The sequence below is a fragment of the Microcebus murinus genome, chromosome 6 (assembly GCF_040939455.1).
Source record: "Microcebus murinus isolate Inina chromosome 6, M.murinus_Inina_mat1.0, whole genome shotgun sequence".
NCBI classification, from domain to species: Eukaryota; Metazoa; Chordata; class Mammalia; order Primates; family Cheirogaleidae; genus Microcebus; species Microcebus murinus.
Genome location: NC_134109.1, coordinates 103,391,595 through 103,412,017, shown reverse-complemented (window position 1 = coordinate 103,412,017; position 20,423 = coordinate 103,391,595). Strand labels below are relative to the sequence as shown.

General features: G+C 45.3%; 1 protein-coding gene across 2 annotated transcripts in view; it reads right to left on the bottom strand.

Annotated features, from left to right (window-relative positions):
• Positions 1-8,636, bottom strand: part of PIAS1 (protein inhibitor of activated STAT 1) — a 279,235-nt gene extending 270,599 nt beyond the window's left edge. The window contains exon 1 of one of the 2 annotated variants that reach the window (XM_076004509.1): positions 8,625-8,636. In XM_076004509.1, coding sequence (XP_075860624.1) covers positions 8,625-8,635 — 11 coding nt within the window. In that variant the 5' untranslated portion in view covers position 8,636. The remainder of the gene's footprint in view (positions 1-8,624) is intronic. The other variant, XM_076004510.1, reaches the window with a different exon arrangement.
• Positions 8,637-20,423: the final 11,787 nt, after the last annotated feature.

The following is a 20,423-nucleotide window of genomic DNA, read 5'->3' as shown; positions in this document are numbered from 1 at the left end:
CCTTGGGGTAAAGAAAGGTTTCTTGGTCTAGACATACAAAAGCACTAAATATAAAGGAAAAGATTGGTGAATTGGAACTTCTGTTTTTCAAGACAGCATTCAGAGAGTGAAAATGCAAGTCATCCAACGAGAGAAGCTACTTGCAACATATAAAACTGGCAAAGGGCTTGTAGCCAGAGAACATGAATAACTCATAAAGCAATAAGAAGAAGATAAGAGAACCCAACAGAAATAGGAATGAGAAATTTGAAAAGGCACTTTACAAAAGAGGCTATCTAAATGGACAGAGATGAAGACTAGAACCTCAGTGGAAAAATTCCACATACCCACCATCAGAGCCAAAATTTAAAAAGACTGACAATATCCAATGCTGGCAAAGATGTGGAGTGCAGGAGATGCTCGCACACTGCTGGTTGTACACCACTGTGACCGCTTTGGAAATCAGTTCGGCATTATCTACTGAAGTTGAAGAACAATATACCCTATGACTCAACACCACTCATAGACATACCAGGAGCAATGCTTGCATATGTGCACATAAAAACATATATCAATATAAGAATGATCATAGCAGCATTATTGGTAATGCTCCAAAGTAAAAGAAAATCCAAAGTTTCATCTGCGATAGAATGAATCATGATAGAGTCATTCAGCGGAATATTACACAGCAAGGAAAATGAACCAGTTATAGCTGAATGAAGCAGTTTCAACAAATCCCACAAGCATAAGATTAAGTGGGGGAAAAAAACAGGCACAAAAAGACACAAACTGTATGATTCTATTTTAGTCTTTTTAAAAAGGAAAAAGCAAACTATAATATTACAAAGCAGAACAGAGATACTTTCAGTGAGGAGCAAAGAAGTAATGATTAGGAAGGCTGGTATGAAGGAGGCTTTGGAAGTGATGTCCGTGTTCTATTTCTTGACCTGGACAGAGGTTACTCTGGTATTTGCTTTGTGAAAATTCATTGAGCTACACGTTTATGTTTTCTTAACTTTTCTACATGTGTGTTTTACTTGACAGTAAAATATATATATTTATATATTATATAAACATTACAATATTTTAATAATATTATAATATCAACATTTTAATAATTTATAATATAATGTTTATAATATATTATATTTATATATAATATATTATATTAATATATAAATATTTATAATATTTATAATTTATATTATAATATTAATATTATAATATTATATAAATATATAATATATAAATATAATATAAAACCCATAGGGTTTTTAAATATATATTTAATTTAGACAACAGTCTGTTGTCCTAGAACTCTGAATGCTAAAAAAGGAAGAAAATAAATTTTCAAACAGAAAATTAGAACAACAATAAAACCAAGGAAAGCAGAATGAAGACTTTCTTTCCAGATTCTAATAATAACAGTCATTTTTTGGAAAATCGTCCTTTCCTGGCTCCTATGCTACCTATAGCAGCCTTTATAAAAAGTTTTTAGTGCCCCTGGGAAGACCCTCTCTCCCGTCTCAGCACTGAGAGCCACACAAAGCACCGATCCTGAGAAGGAACCAATTGCTCGTTTTTCTCTCTGAGACCTCGTGACTCAGTCCTCATGCCTCGCATCCCTGTTTATCTTAGTGCCCACCCCAAGTCCGAGCCTCTCGAGTCGCCCTCATCACTGGCACTCTCCTGTACATCCTCTCATCCCATCAGTCCCCTCCCCCTCCCTGCTCCCATCCTCCCACTGTGACCCTGCAGTTCATGGTTGCCCTCGGCAAATGCCCTAAATCCTCAACCTCTTCCCCAAACACCCGTTCCTCTCCTGGCTTTCACCAAAATCCGGATCTGCCTGAGGACACTGCCTTTTAGCTGCTCTCCCTAGTAGTGGCTGGTTTTTCTCTTACACCCCCACACCACAGGTCTGGAGGGGGGGTCCTCCTTGTCCTTCATCACCTTTTCCAGACTAATAACTCTCGGTCTTCTCTATCAAACTCTGTTCCTTGAACTTGGATCCTCAGACCATACCACCTGCTGATCTTTCCACTGAAGCCTCTTTGAAGATTTCAGAGCCTGGCTCTCAGCCCCTCTCCCCAGCAGTGGCACCTCACCATTATTTGTGATCAAAAACCCATACAGTACCCTAGCTTTTCAGATCCTGTATTATTTAGCTATTGTTGTATAACAAATCACAAATTAATAAAACTTAATTCAATAAGCACATACTATCTCCCATGGTGTCTATGGGGCAGGGTTTGGGGAGCCACCTGGACAGGTGGTTCTGGCTGGGACTCTCTAATGATGCTGCAGCGAGTCTCCTGGGGCTGCCGCCTCATCTGAAGGCTCGGCCGGGCCTTCGGGATTGGCTTCTAAAGCGGCTCCCTGCCATGCCCAGCAAGGTCCTGCTGGTCGGTCCACACCACATGGGCCTCCCCACAGGGCCGCTTGAGTGTCCTCATGACATGGTGGCTGGCTTCCCCCAGATGATCCAAGACAGCCTAGACAGAAGCTGTCATGTCTTTCACAGCCTCGCCTTGGAAGTCATACACGGTCATTAGCTACACAGGTTAGGGCCCCACTGAATTCAGGAGGGGCTAGACAAGGGGCGTGAGAGCCACCAGGCCAGGGTTGGAAGCCAGCTGCCCAGGCACCTGCTCTCTTCTCCTCCAGCTATCTTGTACCCCTCATAGCCTCAGCTTCCCACTGCCATGCTCATGCCCTAGACTGCCAGCAATGATACCTGCACTACCTTAAAATCACTTTCCAGCACCCACACTCTGTGGCCAAGCCTTCCGAGGTTTCCAGCTCTCTGACTCTAGTATCCCGACTCAAATAACTCTTCAACCCCAGTGACAGTCCCCAATATATTACTGCACATAGCTTCACTCACCTCCTCACCGTCTTCATTATCCCTTTATTTATTTACTTATTTATTCAAGACAGGGTCTCAAATTGTCACCTAAGCTGGAGCGCGGTGGCATCATCATAGTTCACTGCAACCTCAAACTCCTGGGCTCAAGTGATCCTCCTGCCTCAGACTCCTGAGTAGCTGGGGCTCCAGGCTCGTGGCACCACACCAGGCTAATTGTTCTATTTTTGTTGTTGTTGTTGTTGTTGTTGAGACAGAATCTCACTGTGTTGCTCAGGCTGGCCTTGAACTCCTGACCTCAAGCGATTCTTCCACCTCAGCTTCCCAAAGTGTTAGGATTACAGGCGGTGAGCCACCGCAACCAGCCCATTATCCCTTTAAGTTCTATGACTATAACCACCCCTTGTCCCTCTCTTCCTCATTATATTGTCCTGAAAAATGCTACAAGTGAATTCCCTGCACCTCACACCTGCACCTGAGCAGCCGGATGTGGCTGGAAGAAAACACACCTGTGCCCTCTAATCTGTGTGTGTGACCACAGACCTCAAGCGGCATCAGCCTCATTCACAGCCCCCCTCTCAAAGATCACTAGTTCGTATCTTCTTGTCTCTTAGAAAACCCCCATCCCCATCCCCAAACTGCCCACCTGCCTCGCACCCAGGGCCTTTCTCCGTATTAGAAAGGATGGACTCGACCGGGCGCGGTGGCTCACGCCTGTAATCCTAGCACTCTGGGAGGCCGATGCAGGCGGGTTGCTCGAGGTCAAGAGTTCGAAACCAGCCTGAATGAGACCCTCATCTCTACTACAAATAGAAAGAAATTAATTGGCCAACTAATATATATAGAAAAAATTAGCCGGGCATGGTGGAGCATGCGTGTAGTTCCAGCTACTCGGGAGGCTGAGGCAGCAGGATGGCTTGAGCCCAGGAGTTTGAGGTTGCTGTGAGCTAGGCTGATGCCACGGCACTCACTCTAGCCTGGGCGACAAAGCGAGACTCTGTCTCAAAAAAAAAAATATATATATATATATATATATATTAATAGGTGCACACAGAGTGAGTGTTCTTGTCCCTACCTCCTCGGGCTGCTCAGTCACTTTAAGAAAGTTCTTTTAGGTTGGAAAGTTCTTAGAAATTGGCCCCTGTCTACATCTTCAGCCCCGTTCCCCTGGCTCCCCGTGTCCCTCCCACACTGGCTTCTGATAGTATTCAGAACACACCGAGAACTCCCTCCTGCCTCTGGCCTTTTGCTCATTCCGGCTGCTCATCCCACAGTGCCCACTGCTTGACAGTCGCCTCCTCCAAGGTGGCAGTCCCTACCAGAACCCCGGTGTCCTGCACAGAAACCTGTGTTCCCTTCCAGTTTGTGTCACCACCTGTCATTTGACATTTGCTTGTTGAAGTCTGTTTCCTGTCTGTCCCACCAGATTATGTGCTTGGCCCTGGTTTTATTTGCCTCTTTATTCACCCAGTGCGAAGGGGGGTGTCCCGTCTATCAAGCTGCGTAGGTGTTCATGGAATGAGTGGAACATAGACACTCCCCTGGTGTGCCCAGCTGGAAGCCATCACTGGGTCCCCCAAATTCTCACAGCTCCTCATCTCCACTTTATTAGAACCCATCTGGCTTTGTATTTTGTGTAGGGATTACTTGTGCAGAGGCAGGGTGGTTAAAACCAGCCCCCCCGTGTTCAAATTCCAACCCTGGGTCTAGAACAGTGCCTGGTGTGGAGAAAACAACAGAAAGAATTGGTGCTGCTGAGCCTGTGTTATCCCCTAGCAGGAGCTGAGCCAAAGTTCTTTGTGGTTACATTACACATAGGATTTAATCTTCGATAACTTCCACACACAGTAGGAGCTCAATAGATAATAACAAAAGCTAAATTTTATTATGAGTTTATATGTGTCAGGTTCTAAACTGTTGGAAACACCTTACACGTATCAGCTCACTTATTCCTCACAATAGGTACAATTATTGTTCCCATTTCACAGATGAGGAAACTGAGTCATAACGAATTAAACACTTTATCCAGAGTCACCAAGTAAGTAAGTGGGGTGGCCAGGATTTGAACATAGGACACAAGCAACTAATCCTTAACAACTACAAGATACTATCAACTTGTAGTGAAGACCAACAAGTTGGTACAGGTTTATGAGGTCACAATCAAAGAGACAGCTATCTGTATGTCCAACATTAGGGGCTGGTTAGATAAACTGTGATCATATCTTATGTAGCCATTAAAATGATGATATAGATCTATATTTACAATACTGAAAGAAATTCATAATGTAATTGAAAAAAGGCAAGCTAGAAAGCAGTATAATAAACCTTACGCTAATCTTTATAGCAGCTTTATTCATAATTGCCAGAAATGGAAGACAATTCAAAATGTGAATGGATAAATAAACTGTGTTGGTACATCCATACTATGGAATATTATTCAGCTATAAAAAATAAGTGAGCTGGCTGGGCACGGTGGCTCACACCTGTAATCCTAGCACTCTGGGAGGCCAACGCGGGAGGATGGCTCAAGGTCAGGAGTTCGAAACCAGCCTGAACAAGAGCAAGACCCATTCTCTACTAAAAATAGAAAGAAATTAATTGGCCAACTAAAAATATATAGAAAAAAAAATTAGCCAAGCATGGTGGCGCCTGCCTGTAGTCCCAGCTACTCGGGAGGCTGAGGCAGGAGGATCTCTTGAGCCCAGGAGTCCGAGGTTGCTGTGAGCCAGGCTAACACCACGGAACTCTAGCCCAGGCAACACAGTGAGACTCTGTCTCAAAAAAATAAAAAATAAAAAAAAAAAGTGAGCTATCAAGCCATGAGAAGACAAGAAGAAACCTTAAAAGTATATTTGTGACGGTCAGTCTGCAAAGGCTACACACTGTATGATTTCAACTATATGATATTCCAGAAAAGGCAGAGCTGTAGAGACAGTAGAGCGATCAGGGATTGCCCCCAGGTGGAGCACAGGGGACTTCTGGGGCAGAATGTCACACATACTCTGTAAGACACTGTAATGGTGGACGCGTCACGTTACGCATTTGTCAAAACCCAGGGAACTTTACCGCGCAAAGAGCGAAACCGAGTGCAAGCTGCGAACTTCAGCGCATGCTACTGCATCACTCCTGGCTCATCGGTAATAACGGGGGGGAGGGGGGGCTGCGAGGGCGGGGAGGGCTTACGGGAGCTCTGCGCTGGCTCCTTAATTTTCCGCTGACTTGAAACTGCTTTTGAAAACTAAAGTTCATTCACTTAAAAACAGTGCGATAGCATGGTTTATGTCGCTCTATACCCGTATGGTTTTGTGCATGGAAAAAATGTCTAGAAAGACGTAACCCAAATCGGTCGCAGCTGTCTCGGGGTGGTGGCATTAAGTGGCGCCCTTCCTCCCAGTGCTGCTTGTCCTTAGCAGTGCGCACCAACTTCGCGGGAAGCGGCCATTGGGGCTGCGGGGGCGGCGGGCCCGGGCACAGGCCGTCCCCGCGTCCGCTCCGCGCCCGGCCCAGCCTCCGCGGGGGCGTGCGTGCGGGCGGGCGGGCGTGCGGGCCCCGAGGGTCCCCGCGGTGCGGGCGGGCGGGGCGGGCGTGCGAGCCCCGAGGGTCCCCGCGGTGCGTGCGTGCGTGCGTGCGTGCGGGCGGGCGGGGGGGCCCCGAGGGTCCCCGCGGGGCGGGCGCGTCCGCGCTCCCCGGGCGGCCGGGCCTGCGGGCGCCGTGCGCAGCTCTAGGGGGCGCGGCCGCCGCGCCCGCGACGCCTTCAGAGCGCCGGAATGTTCCCGCGGCGGAGTGCGCTCTGCCCGGGGCGGGGCGGGCGGGGCGGGGGCAGGGCTCGGGCGCCGGGGACTTGGAGGACAGCCAGCGTTCCCTTCCCAGGGTGCCTTCTGGAGGGGGCGGGGCCGGCTGGTCCCCGGGCCGGCAGCTGCGGGGTACCGGGCGGAACCCCTGGATCCAGAGCCAGCCCTGCCACCGAGTAGCTGCAGGTCGCTGCGGTCGTGGGTGTCTTCACTCTCTGGGCCTCCATCTCCTCATCTGCAGAAACGGGGATGATAATAATAATGCAGTTATTGTCCCGCCCTGTTGTAAAGCGATCTGCGATTGCTCTTCCCTCACATCATCGCTTTGCGGTGGGTGCTGTTAACATAAAACGTGATTCTGGTATTAGTAGGATCATACTCCCTTGCTACCCAGGCCCCTTTGGACAGCACAGATGCTCTGGCTGTAGAAAGCCTGGAGGACCAGCCTCCTTCTAAGTAATAAAATATGCGCCACTATTATTTGCACTTTGAAGATGAGGACAGAGGAGCTCAGGGAGGTTAAGTAACTTGCCCAGGGGAACACAGCTCACAAATGGCTATCCATGTTTGAAACCCAGGCAGTCGGGTCCGGAAGCTCCACTCAGCCTCTGCAGATGTGCCGCTCTACCGCTAGTTTCTGGAAGCCCTTAAAATATGTGTATTCGGACATTGCAATCCATGCAACAAAGAAGTATTGTAATAGTAATTATTAATACTAAGTAATGACAGTTATCACCAATTGAGGGCTGTAATTTTGACACCCTTTAAATGCTTCTATTATGCTTCCCATTTTATGGATGGAAGAAGCCAGGCGCTGGGAGGTCACTCCAGTTCTGGGGGGTGGAAGCCGTTCATCCCGAAGCCAAAACCCAGCAAGGGCTTTGCTGTCACCTCCTTTTGTCCTATTCCATGGGGAAGCGGACTCTTCCGAGTCTGATTATGCAGGCCAGCATGGAAGGGCAGTCCTTCCTTCCCCAGACATTGCCAGAGCCAACTTTGCCAGGTAATCTGAGGAGCTTTCAAACTGCCAGACGTCATGAGCCTCGGATGATATCTCACTCCAGCGGGGGAGTCGCTCCCCTCTCCCAGGCCTGCCCTTCCGGGAGCCCAGCTGCCCGGTGCTGTGCCCGGTGCTGTGCCCAGCTGCCTGGTGCTGTGCCTGGTGCCTGTGCCCAGCTGCCCGGTGCCTGTGCCCGCTGCCTGTGCCCAGTGCCTGTGCCCGGTGCCTGTGCCCGGTGCCTGTGCCCGGTACTGTGCCCGGTGCTGTGCCTGGTGCCTGTGCCCGGTGCCTGTGCCTGGTGCCTGTGCCCAGCTGCCTGGTGCTGTGCCTGGTGCTGTGCCCGGTGCCTGTGCCCGGTGCTGTGCCCGGTGCCTGTGCCCAGCTGCCCGGTGCGGTGCCCGGTGCCTGTGCAGCATCTCTGCACCCACTCGCTGCAGAGGGCAGAGCAGAGTGCAGGGCAGTTGCCCCAAGTCCTGGACGAAGGAGAGGCCTGCAGCAAAGTCCCCTGTCCTGTTACCACTACGTTCCGGTCCCCTCAATCATGTGACTGGAAAATCATTATTGGCTTCTCAGCCTCCTCTTCGGGTTAAGGGTTGCCTTCTTTTAAGAATGCAAAGGTGGCCGGGCGCGGTGGCTCACGCCTGTAATCCTAGCTCTCTAGGAGGCCGAGGCGGGCGGATTGCTCAAGGTCAGGAGTTCAAAACCAGCCTGAGCAAGAGCGAGACCCCGTCTCTAGTATAAATAGAAAGAAATTAATTGGCCAACTAATATATACAGAAAAAACTAGCCGGGCATGGTGGCGCATGCCCGTAGTCCCAGCTACTTGGGAGGCTGAGGCAGTAGGATTGCTTGAGCCCAGGAGTTTGAGGTTGCTGTGAGCTAGGCTGATGCCATGGCACTCACTCTAGCCTGGGCAACAAAGTGAGACCCTGTCTCAAAAAAAAAAAAAAAAAAAAGAATGCAAAGGTTGCTGTCGCCCCTATGCAGCCTGTCCCCCATGTACTCTCAACCTTATGGGAAAGAAAAACCACTCTCATTCTTTGCAGTGAGCCTAAGTGTTTGCCAAAGGAAGAGTGTGGCAGATAGACACATATTGCCATTGCTGTCACGAGCAGCAGGCACCAAATAACGGGGTACCCACTCTGGGGCCTCCCTTATCTCCCTCCAGTTTTACTCCTCACATGGTGCCTTCTCATGCCATCAGATTTTTTTTTTTTTTTTGAGACAGAGTCTCACTTTGTTGCCTGGGCTAGAGTGTCGTGGAGCCAGCCTAGCTCACAGCAACCTCAAACTCCTGGGCTCAAGCAATCCTCCTGCCTCAGCCTCCCGAGTAGCTGGGACTACAGGCATGCACCTCCATGCCCGGCTAATTTTTTCTATATATATATTTTAGTTGGCTAATTAATTTAGTTTTATTTTTAGTAGAGATGTTGTCTCACTCTTGCTCAGGCTGGTTTCCAACTCCTGACCTTAGCAATCCACCCACCTCGGCCTCCCAGAGTGCTAGGACTACAGGCCTGAGCCACCGCGCCTGGCCTTGCCACCATATTTAAAGGACACCTTCCCCAATAGCCCTGATTCTTTTTCCCTGTCTTATTTTTCCATAGCATGTATCGCTGCCTTACACACTCTATTATTTTTATTTTATTTTGTTTGCTGTCTTGCCCTACGAGAATGTCAATTCCATGCGGGTGGGGATTTCTTTCTGTTTTCTTCACCATTGTGTCCCCAGTGCCTAGAAATGGGGGGAAGGAAAGGAAGAGGAGGGAAGAGGAGCTTCCTGGGCCATTCCAATGCGCTGTGACTACCACTCCCCTGGAGAAGCACACGTTTCTTACGCACACAATTTACTCGGCACTTGGTATATCATATCTGCCTCGTGACACCCCTTGTAGTCACCTCCCATTCTGCTATAGGAGCTTGCAGATTTCTGCTATAGGAGCTTGCAGGTTTCTGCTATAGGAGCTTGCAGGTCTCTGCTATAGGAGCTTGCAGGTCTCTGCTATAGGAGCTTGCAGGTTTCTGCTATAGGAGCTTGCAGGTCTCTGCTATAGGAGCTTGCAGGTTTCTGCTATAGAGTTTGCAGGTGTGTATCTCATATCTGCAAGATGTATCTCATCTATTTGAGTAGACAGGAAATTTCCTGCCTCAGGGGCAGGGAGGGGCAGGAGGGATCTGATTTTTGTATCTCCCCAGAACAGAGAACAGGGCTGCATTTAGACAAGTTCCAGCGCTTTTTAGATTTCAAAAGGAAAAATTCACTCCTTATTCCCCTTCCCCCCCACCTTGCTCACTTCTCCCCCCAGTTCATCTCCCCATTAATATTAAACTGCTTAAGTTTGTTTGAAGTTTGATATTTCATGTTTTATACCAAATAAATTCAGTGTTATTGGTAATTAACAGTCACTATGCATTCATGGGGGTCAATATGTGAACCATTTAATTTCTTTCTTTTTTTTTTTTTTTTTTTTTTGAGACAAAGTCTCACTCTGTTGCTTGGGCTAGAGTGCTGTGGCATCAGCCTAGCTCACAGCAACCTCAAACTCCTGGCTCAAGCAATCCTACTGCCTCAGCCTCCCGAGTAGCTGGGACTACATGCATGCGCCACCATGCCTGGCTAATTTTTTTTTCCATATATTTTTAGTTGGCCAATTAATTTCTTTCTATTTATAGTAGAGATGGGGTCTTGCTCTTGCTCAGGCTGGTTTCGAACTCCTGACCTTCAGCGATCCTCCCGTCAGCCTCCCAGAGTGCCATTTAATTTCTTAACAATGAAGAATTGTTAAGAGGAGTTCTGCAAAATTTTAAATGGCCTAAATGAGGAAGAGAGGACGACAATGAGTCTCACTCCGTGGAGGTGAATGAGGCCTGCTGGCCTTCCTTGGTGGTCACCCTAACTTTCCCTGCCCCTCAAGAATATGGGGATACACAGCTATGGTGCTGAAGTCACATCCAACTCAGGAGAAGTGGGAGGAACTCCCTGGAAAAAAACTAGCTAATGGCTATGTCATTTTTATTATCTAGGAAAATCTAAACAAGTGTACAAATCAGCATTTACTATGTGATTTGAACATGAAATTTCATCATTATATTGCATGTGTATGGTGATCTTGGTGCCTGGCATTTGTTAAAATTGAGGTAAAAGGCATCGTTTTGATTGACTTGATTCTGAGAAAAGTGCATCAGAATGGGTCTTGCATAATAATTCTCTACAAAAATAACCGCAGGATCGTCATGAGCTGTGGGAGAGACAGGTGGGATGGATGGAAGCATGAATGGGTGGGTGAAAGATGAACTGATCCATGGGTAAGTGGGTAAATGAATGAATGCAAGGCTGGCTAGACAGATGCTCCGATACGGGCCAGGGGCATGGTAGGTGACTGGCTGTGCCGGGCCCCAAAGGCCCTGAGGCTACCACAGCACTGACCACAAGACTTCAAAGGTGTTTGTTTGCTCTTTGGTCTTCTCCACAATATTTTGAGCTCCTGGAAGGCAGGAACTTAATTTTATGGTTCTTTTGCATCCTGAGCCCCTAGCGCAGTGTCTGGCACATTTGCAGTGGTATTAGGATGTAGATTTGGGTGGTGTTACGTGCAACATCTCATCTGTACCATGGAGCATGCCGGGTCCACCACGCAGCCAGCAGGAAAGGGGAAAAAGAGGAAGGGGAAGACACACATATCGTTTGCAAAGGCATGTATCACTGCTGTTCTCATCCCATAGGCCGGAGCTTGGTCACACAGCCACACCTAGCTGAAAGCTTGGAAATTTAGTCTTGCTCTCCGTGGCCCGTGTCCAGCTAAACATCTGTGGTTCTAAAAACATCAGAAACAGACATCAGAAGGCAGTGGGTCTCTACCACATTATTAGCAACAGATTTTTATTGGTTAAATGAATAAATAAAGAAATGCATCTAAGTGACTTTGAAAGTCTGTATTCTGAGAAGGAAACTTATGTTGAATCATACACGGTAGTGAAATGAAAAAAGCAAAGTAGGATTAACAGATGTAGTATGCAGTTATTTGCTACTGTTCTTTGCTAAGAGAAATTTTGATGAGAGGAGAATGAGCCCAGAGAAAACATTTCATTTCCTAGGCTTCCTCCAAATGGCCATGTGACACCACTGTGGCCACAGAGATATAAAGAGGAGACAGCTGGAGATCTCTGAGAACGTTTCTGGCTTTTTTTTTTTTTCTTTTTTTTGAGACAGAGTCTCACTCTATCACCTGGGCTAGAGTGAGTACCATGGCGTCAGCCTACCTCACAGCAACCTCAGACTCCTGGGCTCAAGCAGTCCTCCTGCCTCAGCCTCCCGAGTAGCTGGGACTACAGGCATGTGCCACCATGCCCGGCTAAGTTTTTCTATATATTTTTAGTTGTTTGGCTAAGTTCTTTCTATTTATAGTAGAGACAGGGTCTCTGTTGCGCAGGCTGGTCTCAAACTCCTGAGCTCAAGCAATCTTCCCGCCTCGGCCTCCCAGAGTGCTAGGATTGCAGGCGTGAGCCACCGTGCCCGGCCCACGGGTTAGGTGTAACAGAGTGGAAAGATGAGAAGAAGCCGGGACACTGATGCTTCCCTGGTGGCCATGCTGCTCCCACCCCGACTGCCCACCTCCAGGCCTCTCAGCATAAATGCAAACTCCTCTTTGGATAAGCCAGGATAACTGTGTTTCTGTTTTATGCAGATATATTTAGTGAAAATTCGTTGAATATGTAGATCATCTCTGGAAGGCTGCATGAGAAACTGTAGTCATAGCTGCCTTCTGGAAGAACAAATCACGAGTCCTTACTTGGTGGACAAGAGGCTGACTTCTCCTTTATATGCTTTGATATTTTTCAATGTTCAATTGTTTGCATTTATATATTCAACAAAAAAGTATAGCAATGACATCTCATAACCGGGAAAGTCAACAGACATTGTTTCCATCATGAATTTCATGTTCTGAGAAATACATTTTCCAGCAGTTATTATTATTGCAACACCTTGTTATGCCATCATCAAAGGCATTTGTCTCAGGAAATAAATCACAATTGGTGCTTCCATAACCGAATTTCGAACATCATTTGTTAAAAGCAAACTATCCGTCTATACTATCCTTCAATAAAAATGTGTGTGTTGGGGGAGGAGGGGGGAGGGTGTTTGTTTCGTTTTAATCAGCGGGAACTTTAATTGTGTCTGTAATGTTTTATATCTTAAGCTAGGTGGATAGTATACTGTCTTGTTGCTTGTCTGGAATGTTTCCTAATTTGAAATTAATTAACTAACTGAAAATTCAGAGTGCATTCAGATGGCACAAGGCACCCTTGCTGCCTTGTATCACAATCTGCTTTCTTGAGCAGCAGAGATGTGGCTGGCTCAGTGAGCTACCCCGCGACCTCAGCTAGTGGCCAGTACCCCTGACAGTTGCACCACAAACAGTTTTGGGAATTATCTTGCTGTCTGTGAGTTGTGATTTTTGTGTTTATTTTTATTTTCTTCTTCATCTTACCCATAGATAAATTCTTTTTTTAATTTTAATTATTTTAGAGATGGGGAAGGAATCTCACTGTGTTGCCCAGGCTGACCTCAAACTCCTGGGCTCAAACAATCCACCTGCCTCAGCCTTCCAAGTAGCTGGGACTAGAGGCGTGCAGTGCCATGCCCAGCTAATTTTTTTTACTTTTTTTGTAGAGACAGGGGTCTCGGTATTGCCCAGACTGGTCTTGAACTCCTGGCCTCAGCCTCCCAAAGTGCTAGGATTACAAGCATGAGCCACCATGCCTGGCCCTCACAGATGAAGTCTTAGTAGGGAAGGAGGCAGGGGAGGCGGATCAGACACAAAGCCTTCATCTACATCTAGGAGGCCCAGGAGAGAGCATGACCCAGGGATCATTTCTGTTGGGAACCACACAACAGCGACAATTACGAAATCAAAACCGGACAAACTGATGATGCAAGTACAATTTGTCATAATTGTAGTCATAATTATATATGTATTTAAATTTCATTATAACTTTAAATAGTAAAATAAATTCATGTTTATTCTGCCACAGTGCATACTTGTTCCTTTCCTAATATCACCTACAGTGTTAGGAAGACATGAAAAAAGTAAAATCTATTAAAAGATATATTTTAACCCATTCGAATAAGACTCGATATTTTTAAAAATTAGGTTGGTTATATTTATGTACTTTTCATTATCAAATGACAAGATTTTTAAAAGTTCTTTAAAGGGCTGGTTTCACCACTACTATGTTTATAAAATGCTTTTCTAAATATTATGCCCAAAAAGTCTGGGAGGCTATTAACCTTACTTCCCCATAAAATGTTTAATATTCCACAAAAACTAGTTATGGCCAGGAGAATGTGCCTGGTATGTGAATGTCATTCACCATGTATGTCACTGGGGTAAAAAAGGCTAAGAAACAAAGGGAAAATCACCACATCATCAATAAGTTTTAACAAAACTGGTGATAAGATCAGCAGCAATTCAAAATGAACACTACAGAAGACCAAAGCGGGACTTGTAAGTAACAGCATCTGTGATAAATTACATATTTATCCTGCACCAAGTCCAAGATCTTTACCATGCTACTCCCAAGCAAAACAACAAAGAAACAAAAAGAAATCTGTATTATCTCATTTGGAGGTGACTTGCGACGGTACAGATACAAAGAAATATGTATCTTAGAGAACACTGATAAATTTTTAGGTTATATATTTATTGCCTGAATAAAGATGTATGAGTCTTATTGAAATAAAAAACAATTTTTTTTTTTTTGAGACAGAGTCTCGCTTTGTTGCCCAGGCTAGCGTGAGTGCCGTGGTGTCAGCCTAGCTCACAGCTACCTCAAACTCCTGGGCTCAAGCGATCCTCCTGCCTCAGTCTCCCGAGTAGCTGGGACTATAGGCATGCACCACCATGCCTGGCTAATTTTTTCCATATATATTAGTTGGCCAATTAATTTCTTTCTATTTATAGTAGAGACGGGGTCTCACTCTTACTCAGGCTTGTTTCAAACTCCTGATCTCGAACAATCTACTCGCCTTGGCCTCCCAGAGTGCTAGGATTACAGGCGTGAGCCACCGAGCCCGGCCCAGAAAAAAAACAATTTTTTAACTTAAATCCTAATAGAATTTAAAAATAAGCTCCATATCTCCCAAATCACAACAAGATAAAAGCAAACTAAAACAATCTGCATAACAAGAGATAGGGAAAAAAAGAAATAGCATATAAATAGAATCATAAATAATCATATGGGGGATGGACACGCTTAAAGCTCTTACTTGAGGGGGGAGGGGGGCATGGGCAATATAAGTAACCTTAACACTTGTACCCCATAATACGCTAAAATAAAATAAAATAAAATCACAAATCATATATATTATGAAAAATAAAATATATACCTAAAAATACATGTAAATGAGTTAAACTTCCCTATTTTTTTTTTTTGAGACAGCGTCTCGCTTTGTTGTCCAAGCTAGAGTGAGTGCCATGGCATCAGCCTAGCTCACAGCAACCTCAAACTCTTGGGCTCAAGCAATCCTTCTGCCTCAGCCTCCCGAGTAGCTGGGACTACAGGCATGTGCCACCATGCCCGGCTAATTTTATACATATATATATATATCAGTTGGCCAATTAATTTCATTCTATTTATAGTAGAGATGGGGTCTCGCTCTTGCTCAGGCTGGTTTTGAACTCCTGACCTCGAGCAATCCGCCCGCCTCAGCCTCCCCGAGAGTTAGGATTACAGGTGTGAGCCACCGCGCCCGGCCTAAACTTCCCTATTAAAGACAAAGATTTGTCACAATTTGGGTTTTGAAAAAAATCAATCATATGCCTTTTACAAGACACGCTCAAAACAAAATGATGCCAAAAAAAGATTCAAAAAAAACACAGAATACAAAACTTTAACCCTAACTTAATGTGAGATATAAATGTAATTGTGTACTTTTCTGTTTGCAATGGGAGGGTGTAAATAACTTCTAGGGAAATGCCAGAATACAAGTATTAAGTATGGACTTGTCTGTCTTTGCAAAATGTTCAGGCTCACGCTCTCGCCCCTTTCAGCCTGCCTCCTCTCCTTTTCATGCCCAGGAATCCAGTGTCCGTGTTAGGTGCGTATGGGGTGGTGAAGGGTGAGGAGGAGGGTGCCAAAGCGCTTTTATCTTTGGCTCCACAACCAGAACCTGGATGCAATGCGTAGACTTTGGGGAGAGAATGCCACAAATGCCGATGCAGACTGTTCCAGAACAGGACACCAGGCCAAGAACTATTGTCGTGGCATTGGGAGTGGAGATCATGGGAGGATGAGGTGGGAAGGGCAGTTTTTCAGGGAAGAACTATTCTTGACCTCACTCTGCTCCATTTTATCCGCACTCTGGCTGTTATCACAGGGCTGATGCACAGTCCCACCTTGCCACATTCGAGGAAGAATGGCCTCACTTTTTAAATATTATGCTGCTCTTCTCAAGGTCTTGCAGGGAACCCCAGACAGGCAAGGCAGGTCTACTCTCCTCTATCTATGGCTTTTAAGGCTGCTCCAGTTGTGACCATTTCTGATGAGCAGGAAGGAAAGGAGGACAGAGTACAAAGCAAGTCTCTTCAAGAAAATGACGTGGATAATGCACAACACTTCTGCTCACATCTTATTGGTGAGAACTTAGTCACGTGGTCACACGAAGTAGCAAGGGGGGCTGGGAAATGTAGTTTCTAGGTGGGTTGGCCAGTGCTCTGCAAGGAGAGAACAGGTTAGTGGCAACCATCAATCTCTCAAAATTATCATCACTGATGTGTGCAAGGCCAGTTGTTTCCATGTATTTGTTCATTCATTCACACATTCTCTTTTATATTCATGCCACACACCCTCCCATACACCTTGGCAACTACTCCACTGTGTTTACAGTACATGATTTTGTTTGTTTTGGGGGAAATATGAATTTTTAATGTGAATTTTTTTGAGGTATAATTTACTTTTAGTAATAGTCAACAGATCTTTGATAAAGGATAAAGACAATTCAGTGGGGAAAAGGCTAATCTTTTCAACCAATGGTACTGGAATAATTGGATACCCACATACATTAAAAAAAAAAGTATCTAGACATAGACTTTACACCTTTCCCAAAAATTAATTCAAAATGGCTAGCACTCTGGGAGGCCCAGGCAGGAGGATTGCTTGAGCTCAGGAGTTTGAGACCAGCCTCAGCAAGAGCTAGACCCTATCTCTATTAAAAATAGAAAGAAATTAGCCAAACAACTAAAAATATATAGAAAAAATTAGCTGGGTATGGTGGCACATGCCTGTAGTCCCAGCTACCCGTGAGGTTGAGGCAGGAGGATCATTTGAGCCCAGGATTTCAAGGTTGCTGTGAGCTAGGCTGACGCCATGGCACTCTAGCCCAGGCAACAGAGTGAGACTCTGTGTCAAAAAAAAAAAAAAAAAAATAAATAAATAAATAACAAAATGGATCATAGGCCTAAATGTAAAATGCAAAACTATAAAACTTCTAGAGGAAAACAGAAGAAAACCTAAGTGACTTTTGATTTTGCTATGAATTTTTAGATACCACACCAAATGCATGATTCATGAAAGAAAAATTGATAAGTTGAACTTTATTAAGATTAAAAACTTCTGCTCTGCAAAAGACACTGTTAAGAGAATGAAAAAGCTACAGACTGGAGAAGATATTTACCAAACATATATCTGATAAAGTACTTGAATACAAAATATGCAAAGAACTCTTAAAACTTAACAATAACAAACAACCTACAGGCCTGTAATCCTAGCACTATGGGAGGCCAAGGCAGGTGAATTGTTCGAGATCAGGAGTTTGAAACCAGCCTGAGCAACAGCAAGACTCCGTCTCTACTATAAATAGAAAGAAATTAATTGGCCAACTAATAAATATAGAAAAAATTAGCCAGGCATGGTAGTGCATACCTGTAGTCCCAGCCACTCGGGAGGCTGAGGCAGTAGGATTGCTTGAGCCCAGGAGTTTGAGGTTGCTATGAGCTAGGCTGATGCCACGACACTCACTCTAGCCTGGGCAACAAAGTGAGACTCTGTCTCAAAAACAAAACAAAACAACCCAATTTAAAAATGGGAAAAACATCTGAACATATATCTCACCAAAAAAGATAAACAGATGGCGAATAAGCATATAAAAAATATGCTCAACATCATTTGTCATTAGGAATTGAAACTAAAACAATGACATATATACATAAATGTGTATTTAACTTTATAAGAAATTGTCAAACTGTATTCCAAAGTGTATCATCTTGCCACCTGCCAACAATGTATGAAGGTTCCATTTGCGCTGCATCCTCAGATTGTATTTTCACATTTTTTAATTTGAGCCCTTTTGTAATGTAATGATATCTTGTTGTGGTTTTAATTTGCAATTCTCTATTAGTTAATCATGTTGAGAATCTTTTTATGTGCTTATATCTTATTTGGTGAAGTGTCTGTTTAAATCTTTTGTTCACTTTTTATCTTATTTTATTTTTTTTAAAGTCTTTTATTTTATTTTATTTATTTATTTTTTTGAGACAGAGTCTCGCTTTGTTGCCCAGGCTAGAGTGAGTGCCTTGGCGTCAGCCTAGCTCACAGCAACCTCAAACTCCTGGGCTCAAGCGATCCTCCTGCCTCAGCCTCCCGAGTAGCTGGGACTACAGGCATATGCCTCAATGCCTGGATAATTTTTTCTATATATATTAGTTGGCCAATTAATTTCTATTTATTTACAGCAGAGATGGGGCCTCGCTCTTGCTCAGGCTGGTTTCAAACTCCTGACCTCGAGCAATCTGCCCACCTCGGCCTCCCAGAGTGCTAGGATTACAGGCGTGAGCCACCGGGCCCGGCCTTTTGTTCACTTTTTAAGTGAGTGTTTTATTTGTTACTGAGTTGTAAGGTTTCTTTCTGTGTACTAGAGAGAATTCGGTATCGGTCAGAGTCCAATTAGGAGACAGGAAACGCAGTCATTTCCACAGGGTGAGTGTAACATAAAGAGATACTAACACGAGATCGGATAATGGGGAATTGACTCCTAAGAGTTAGCGGGAACTTTGACAAATGCCAGAACAGCAAATGCAGAGGACAGACGGCGCTGCCGGCAGGGCTGAGCTGCAGCACCGGAGAAGGAGCTCCAGAGCTTGCCGGGCACAGCCAGCATGGCTCACTGGGCCGCGAAGAAGACACTGAGGCAGCTCACCAGTGGAATGCTGGAACCCTCCCCGTGGGTGCTAGGGGATGTTGTTTCGGGAGGTGCTGTACCTCGAAACTCACTGCAAAGTTCCCCAGGCGCGGGGTGCTGGGGGAAGCCACCACTGTCGAGTGCCTAGCCCACCGCACACCACCTTGAGAAGGTGCCCAGGGAAGCTTCTGGCAGCTGGGCCCGGCTGGTTACCACGCCTGGGAGCTGGAGAAGCTGCCCTCTGCAGGACGAGGGAAACAGTAAGAAAGTGTTTTCCTCCTCCAGTGTCCTCTGCTTCCTTAACATCACACCAAATGTCAAAGGAAAGATATTTACGTGCCTCCATTATCACGGAGCAGGCACAGAAGAGTGGATTTGGAGCTGAGAAGCAATAAACTGATGATCGTCATAAAATCCTTTATCATATGTGCCTTGTGCAAACTTTTTCTCCCAGGCTGCGGCTTGCCTTTTCATTTTTGTAACAGTGTCTTTTGAAAAGCAGATGTTTGCAATTTTTTTTGTTTTTTTTTTGAGACAGGGTCTCGCTCTGTCTCTGGGGCTAGAGAGTAGTGGCGTCATCATAGCTCACTGCAACCAAACCTCCAACTCCTGGGCTCAAGTGATCCTCCTGCCTCAGCCTCCAGAGTAGCTGGGACTATAGGCATGCCCTATCACACTCAGTTAATTTTTTTTTTAATATTTTGTAGACAGAGTGTCTCACTTTGCAGTGAGTTTCGAGGTACAGCCACTCGGGAGGCTGAGGCAGGAGGATTGCTTGAGTCCAGGAGTTTGAGGTTGCTGTGAGCTAGGCTGTACCCATGGGTTCCACAGCCTTGGATTCAACCAATATTCAAAAAATTTAAATAGAATAAAAAATAACAATACACCAATTAAAAAATACAAATAAAAAACCAATACAGTATAACAACTATTTACATGGCATTACATTGTATTATAGGTAATCTAGAGATGATTTAAAGTATACAGGAGGGGCCAGGCGCGGTGGCTCACGCCTGTAATCTTAGCACTCTGGGAGGCCGAGCAGGTGGATTGCTAGAGGTCAGGAGTTTGAAACCAGCCTGAATAAGAGTGAGACCCCGTCTCTACTATAAATAGAAAGAAATTAATCGGCCAACTAATATATAGAGAGAAAATTAATCGGACATGGTGGCGCATGCCTTTAGTCCCAACTACTCAGGAGGCTGAGGCAGTAGGATTGCTTGAGCTCTCCTGGAGTTTGAGGTTGCTGTGAGCTAGGCTGATGCCACAGCACTCACTCTAGGCTGGGCAACAAAGCGAGACTCTACCTCAAAAATAAATAAATAAAGTATACAGGAGGGTACGGTTAGGTTATAAGCAAACACTATGCCATTTGAAATAAGAGACTTGAGTATTCTTGGATTTTGGTATCTGAGGGGGCTCCTGGAATGAATCCCCCAAGGATACCAGGTGATGACTGTACTTGTATATTCTATGTATTAATCCCTTAGCATTTTTAGAAATGTAAATATTTTCTCCTGTTCCATTGCCTGCTGTCCATGGCATCGTTTTTTTGTACAGAAATACTTCATTTTGATGTCATCAAACTCATCAATTTTTTGCTTTCTGGTT